General features: G+C 38.3%; 1 protein-coding gene across 1 annotated transcript; it reads right to left on the reverse strand.

Moving 5' to 3' along the window:
- Positions 1–2,548: 2,548 nt before the first annotated feature.
- LOC139713035 (uncharacterized) lies at positions 2,549–5,220 on the reverse strand. Its single transcript, XM_071624812.1, has 2 exons — positions 5,111–5,220; positions 2,549–4,253 (listed from the first exon to the last, which is right to left on the reverse strand). The coding sequence occupies exons 1-2, from the start codon at positions 5,118–5,120 to the stop codon at positions 3,889–3,891; spliced, it is 375 nt and encodes a 124-aa protein (XP_071480913.1). The 5' UTR covers positions 5,121–5,220; the 3' UTR covers positions 2,549–3,888.
- Positions 5,221–7,494: the final 2,274 nt, after the last annotated feature.

The raw sequence follows: 7,494 nt of genomic DNA on the forward strand, positions 1-7,494 counted from the left end.
TTACCCCTTTTTCTTAGCACTGTCATCTGTCAGCTACAATGTAAAGTAGCTTTCCTGAAAGGATTATAGAGCAGTGTAACCATACAGACAGTGAAAAATGTAGCAGTCTTCATAATTTCATTCCTCTTCTTTGGCACTTTCTATTTCATCTCTGTTAAAAACAACTTTGTGAATAGAATCTTACATTGTGACTGATTGGTGGAGATGAGAATTGAGATATTAACTTTTTGCGAGATACCAAGAAAACACTTTTGATATACAAGTGTAGTACATAGCATACCATTTTAAGAGGAATTCAAAGTTTATTTGATGAAAATCGGTTTTGAATGACTGTAACATCCAAAAACAAAGTAAAACAAAGCGATAGTAATAAAGTGTGGGTCCCACACTTTATTAGAATCGCACTTTTTGGGATATTTCAGCCATTTCAAAACCAATTTTCATCAAATAAACGTTGAATTCCTCATAGAATTACATGCTCTTTCATATTTCATAAGCAGTTTCTCATCATCTCACCAAAAAATATTAGAAATCTGAAATCAGGTCTCAACCAAAACTGTATGATCCCTTTAAAATGCACTATAGTGACAAGCGTACCATTCCAAATCATAATTGTTTTCAGCTACAACGTTTTGCGAGTGAGGGCCACTCCCTTTCAAAGAATAGACTAGACTTCTATAACCACAAGCAGTCCAATGGCCATATGCCACCGATGCATGCCCATCAATACCATTCATACGTACATCAAAATCCAGGGGAGTACAAATCATAATCACGAAAATTTATGTGTTCTACATATACCTACAAACTGCAAGCCTACCTCAATAATTCAAACCAATTCCCATTTTGGAGAGATTTTTTTTTTCTTTTCTCCTGCAAAAATTTGAAGGAATCGTTATATTTTCAGGAGTCCTCCTGCAGAATTAGGGAGATCTGGCAGCTGTGTATGATTGGTCAAAATCGGTCAAAAAATTGTGAATGCATGGGTAACCTCTACACTTTGGTCTATGGTAGGGTTAAACAAAACAAAAAATAACAGAAACTATCATGTATGTGTGTGTGTGTGTGGGGGGGGGGGTGGAAATTCAGCATGTGGTCTAATAGTATGTGTTGTACATGTATTTCACTGAGCAGCATGGAAAGAAGGAGAGACAAATACCATTACATAGAGCCCATGGTATGTTCCACAGCTATATGCACATATGGACAAGTGTTGGAAAAACACACATCTGGTACAAGCAAACAATATCACCAGATCCCCCAACCCTCTCTATTGATTTGTTTGTCTCACAAGCCTTGGTCACGTTTTACATCTCCACTACAACACAGCTCCACGTATATCCCAGTAGGCACCTTGCACAATGTAAGACAGTTTTAACTGGGCAGGCTTATATGTTACATGTATCTGCTTGCACAGCATGCATTACAATATCAATGAGAATATTACAATATCAGAAACAATTAGATACTCTAAAAGTACAAGTAAAGCATAACTGCAGATGTAATATTAACATGTGACAGGCTGGCACTATTTCTATACACCTGAGGAATACATTGTTGGTTACTGCTACAATTTTGCTACGATTGATAAACTTTCATGGTCAAATGTGCCTTGTACCTATAAAGTTCATGGGCAGTGGTATGCATGCACACAAATTAAACGGAACCTGTGAGAGATACAAAGCCTACTATCACACATTACAAGGTTAAAAAGAAATGCAGGAAAGCCACGCAAACAATGACCAGCACTTCATTACACAGATCCATGAATAACATCACCTGCTTTGAGGTTCATCATGACCAGTAGATCGCCCTCACACATGTTAAAAGTGTCTGCTTTTATAAGACAGATTAGAGACATTTTGAAACACGACAGCTGAAGTTAAATCTGCATCAATTGTGACTAGCCAAATATGATAACATGTATTGATTCCATAGATCTACATAAGTGCCATCTTGCATGATATTGGTAATAAGGAGCATCTGCTGTATATTCACTATGCATACTGCTGGGTGTAACCACATGTTCATTTGGGTCATCCTGTATTGTGGTGCGCTGCAGCAAAAATAGAAAATTTCACACAATTGAAGCTTTTAAGTTTGGCCAATTCTGGCGAATTTTCCTCGCTTATGATTTTGCAGACAAAAGTGTAGTTATGCATGTCCTAATATCTCCCCATTATTATACCTGTCACTTTTTTTGTATTATTTTTGTGCTGCCTAATATAGAGCCTGAAATTAGGGAGTACTCCCACATAACAAAATATTCCATATTTACAATATTTCACTGTCACAGCTGTTAAAAATATGTATATTTGTCTCAATATCTAAACCATACTTTTTACTTCTAGGTCTGTAAATCCTACGATGTATAAGGCAAAGGGCAACAGAGGGAGAGAAAGAGTAGAGAGAGAAAAAAAAAGAAGAGAGAGAGAGAGAGAAGGGGAGGAGAGAAACATATAAAGAGACATATTAACATAAACATATACATCTGCACAATGTATGCAAACTTGGCATACACAGTCCGCCTTGCTGACCTTTATACACAACACCTGCTCGGATTCTGAGCCACCACACATAGTCACAGAAATACAATTTCCACTCTCAGATATCTTCAAAATCCAACATAGATGCATGAACCACACAAATCTGCTTTCATACAATCTGACTGTCATTGAAGTTTATGAATATTCTCAGCTCCTACTTTCAGTGTGAATGTTGTATAGGAATAGGATAAAAAGCAAATCTCTCTATTGATGAACAAATTGAAAGCTCTCATTAGTCTTAAGTATGAGGTTGCATTGTGCACCTTTTATAGGGTTGTGAAACTGTTTCATAACAGTTTCTAGTATTGTACAACATTACTTAACACTATCTGTCTCTATTCCAACTATAAACCACCTACAAAGCCATGTCCTCTATACGCCCTGCTAAAAATGTGAAGAAATGTGAATCACAAGGCATAGCCTGTTAGATACACACATCTCCACCACAACATAAAGTTGCCCGCAAGCGTCATACCACATGTCCAATATTTAAAAGATCCACATGTTGGTTTGGTCTCCTGTCTATTTTGACAAAGTAAAAATTTCTATCATAAAAGTGCACATGCCTTCACTCCCATAAACATGGACTGGTATGTGTAAAAATGACATGGACACATTTCATATTTGCTTCATACAGATTAAGGAAACACTTACCAATGGTGGAAATACCAAGTGTCAAACCAAATGTATGAAAGCATCCCACAATGAAATATTACCAGACATGGTGAGAAAACAGGTGTTGTTAATGTTTGTTTGTTTGTTTTTTCCTGTTCAGTTGGGTTGTTCAACCATTTTCAGGAAATACCAATGAGCAAAGTTGTTGGTCTTTTCACTTGTTACATACAATATCTAAAATATGCTTGCAATGTATTGTTTGGTTGTTTTGTTTTTTGCTTTTTGTTTGCATTCGTCTAAAATCATTTGTTGGCATTCGTTTCAAATCATTTGTTGACCAGGGCCCTGCTGCATTTTAAAAAAGATGCAATCAAATATAAGTCAGAAAATCAGACATAAATTCAATAGGTATCAGCCAATTAGAAATGAGTATTCACAGACTTATGTTTGATTTTCTCACTTAGGTTTGATCTGAACTTTTGTGGAACAGGGTCCAGGTCTTTTTCTTTCCTTCACTGTGACTTAATAGACCAACACAAGGGAACACGGAGATGGACAAAAAAGGCCTGTGGAAGATCATGGTTTCTTCTCTTGTACTAAAATCAACACTTCTCCCAAATCTTGAATCACACAAAACCAGCCAGATACAAAATGCACACTGAATCTCAAGTGGAACAAAAACATAAAACAAAAAACAATAAAACATAATCAATTAGTTTGTATTCCCTTATAGCGTCTGGTAGTTTTTGTCTTGTCTGGACTGGTAAAATTTGAAACCGCAAAATGCGATTCCAATAACAGCCACCGCTAGGACAATTCCACCAAAGAAACTGCCGGCGCTGAACTTTGACCCGCCGGAACCCGCTGGAGTCTTGGCTGTAGTCCCAACCACTGGGCTTTGTGTCTTTGCTTTCGTGGTCATTTGCTTCTCCGTGGCTGGGGCTTCTGTGGGCGCCGCCGTGGCAGGATTTGTCTGGGCTGTCGTCGCATTCTCATTAGTCAGTGAAGTCGGCTCGTTTGTGGCTGCAGACGTCTGCGTCGCCCCAGCCGTTGTCCCCACATTTGGCTCAGTTTTAGTCTCAGAAGGCAATTCTGTAGACAATAAAAGAAACAGTTCTTGAGAAACCTGCACAATAAGCATCACTGCATCTAGAAATACGGCAGTGCGACGTGGAGAATCGTTCTTCCAAATACCATTTGAATTATGTTTCTATGTGCCCACTGATAGAGCAGTTTTTAACATGTTTCTCCTATAAAGTAAAAGAAGGTATTGGAGGTTGGAATATATGTGAAAAAAATGCACCAAACTGGGGTGCAGAAAAGTCTTCTATGGGACATCTTCAAACAGATAGTATGATATCATCTACTTGGGCAAAATGGAATATTGGTACAAAGTGCAAATTTTTGTGCAAGTAAACTTTTGCACTCAGCTGGGTAGATGAATTTTGTAAGTTTTTTCTTCCATGGACTCAAAACAAAAAATAGCATGACATGCAAGCAAAAATATTAGAGTGTTTTGTTATTGGTCTTTTTTGCTAGTTTCTTATTGTGTGAAATGCAGAAAAATTTCCACTTTTACAGAAAGAGAATGGGAGAAAGGGGGAGAAAAGACAGAAGGGCAAGAAAGGAAGGGAAAGGGGGAAGCAAGCTTTCAAAAACAGCTTGTGAACAGGCAAAACATCAGGGATACATGGTCTCCTATCATGAAAGATGTTGTGATAGCAATTTTTTTCTAGCATGATAACAACTTCTTGTAGCAACAGCCAATCAGGAAGCAAGATTCTTTTTTAATACCATCAAATGATGATAATTGCCAAGGAAGCAAGTGTTGCAGCAAGATTTGTTACCATAGCAACTTTTTCATGGAATACGGCCCTAAAAGGCATGCAAAATGTTGCATTAAAAAATGAAACAGCAAGAGGAACAGAATGAGAGAAATTGAGTAATACCTGTGGTCATCAATTCAGTTGCAACTTCTGTTGGGCTTGTTGATTGGGCTGCACACACACCTACAAAAATAACCACACAAATATGAAGATAATGAAGCTGTAACGGTGTACATTAGCATGGGAATCTTGTAATACAAGAAACTATAACCATGACAGTTACCTTGTTATATTAGGTTTTTCACTCTATCAGGCAACAAAAAAACAACAACAACAACAAAAGAAGTACATGGTTGGGGCCTGCAAAATAGGGTTTTGTTCGTAGAACTAATTAATAAAGTCTGCTTCATGATGGGGTTCCAAAGTGAAATGAAACTATCAGCGTGGGGGTGTACCAGGCATATTTTGTGTGTTATCGTAGTGTGAGAATGTTTCAATGTGTGTTTGACAGAAACAGACCAATATTCCAAATTTATCATAACATAATCAACAAATTGACTGGCAAAAACGTAGATTTGTTACAAACATGAGAACACAGTGTCAAGTAAACATGATATCTTGATGGACATTCCATGTACTTTTCAATGTCCACCATTAACACATCAAGATGACCACTGCAGAGATAAACAGATCATTATCTTTTTCTTTTTTTTTACTTTGATAAACAAGAGGTGAATTCCTGTAAGGTAAAAGGCATGTTTTGCAACACAGAGAATGCTTGGTACAGTATTCATCGCATAATCGGGACAGGTTGGGAGTAGCAAACACGGCCCCTTTAAGCGAGGTGCCCGATTTCGCGATGAGTACTCACCACACACTAACGGCATACGACATGTACATGTAGTGCACACACACACACACACACACACACACACACGCATACTGACGTACTGTACATGTACATGAATACACAACACGCTACCCTAGGCCCTCGGCGCGACCCTCCAGCTCTCCCTGCATTCTCGCAATGATGTCGAGTAATCGCAACTGGGTTCGATTCTTCTGTCAAACACGCGTGTACACGTAATCAATGTCAGCTCATAGTCTAGATTCATAAAACGTTACGTATTCGCACACATTGAACCCTTCTCATCTTTCACGCTCTCCCTCCCACTCTCTCCCCCATTTCACTGAATACGTAACTGTTTATGGCCCTCATTTCAATCATGTAACTTTTGCCCAGTCACAACTGAGGAAGATTGTGACGTACACACAGATCACAGTGTACAGCTGTATTGAAAGTTGAAACCAAAGACAATAGATAACAAGATACGAAGGCGCGCGATAACAATGGACTTTGCCCTCAGTGTGTATGACTGAGATTAAACAACGCACACAGCCTGGGCTGTATGAGCGAGGCATGTTTTTTATTGGATGTGAGTCGAGTAGGAATTGCAAGCGAGCACATGGCTTTGCTTATGTAGGGGAGAAGAATGTTCGCGAAGGCACGTGCTTTGCAATGGCATGGATACTTATACACGGCGCTTTCGTGGCTATGCATGTACATGTACTGGATGGACGGAGGTCAAAACACACCAATCCGAAGCTTGCTTTGTAAGTTTGTTGTAAACGACAACTGATACGGAATCTTTGAAATATTGTTGTGGTATTTTGGTAGATTTTTTGTGTAAAATATTAACAAAATCAAAGATCGCTTGAAGAAAAATTGTCCCGTTTATCAGAGGTCCCCGCCCGATTATCCAGTGAAAATAACGTGCGTTGGAAATGTTTCTGGGAAGCGTATATCATTTAAGCGAGGATCCCGATTATCAGATGCCCGATTATGCGATGAATACTGTATGTCATTTTAGAATACTTCCATCCTACAACAAAATGAAGAATATACACAATACTGTAAAACATGATACAGATGTATATTCGCGGCACAAAATTTTCGCAAATTGGAGCTGACGGCCTGTTTCGTGGCATGAAATTTTCGCGAATTGCCACTGGCGTTCAATGCTTTTAGTGTAGACAAGAAATTTTGCGTGCATTTTGATTTTGCGAATCTTGACGCTTGCAAAATTCGCGAAATTAAAATGCACGCGAACATTCCTCGTTTTACAGTATCTATATCATACATAAGATAATTATATTCTCATCCATTTGATAAACATTTTGTGAGGAATAGTAAGATATACCCAAAAGAAAACAACAATTGAAACAGGTCACACTTGTCATTGTAATGTAAACTTTGATAAATACACTGTACTGCTGGTTGGAGGAAACTGCCTAAAATACCCTGTGTCAGAATTAAAGAAGAAAGTTTACGATCATCCAGATACAATTTTACGCACTTCCAGCTGCTTTAGCAGCATACAATGTGTTACAGCAATCAAAACAGTACAAACAATGCTTGAACTTCTGCATTACGTAGCTTACTTCCCATGCAATGTTAAACAAATACAACACTTCATTCACTACCATCTTTAATGGCTCTTGCATGC

Source organism: Diadema antillarum, unplaced genomic scaffold (genome assembly GCF_040938485.1).
Source record: "Diadema antillarum isolate AM-2024a unplaced genomic scaffold, OU_Dant_1.0 seq00001896_RagTag, whole genome shotgun sequence".
In the NCBI taxonomy this organism is placed as follows: Eukaryota; Metazoa; Echinodermata; class Echinoidea; order Diadematoida; family Diadematidae; genus Diadema; species Diadema antillarum.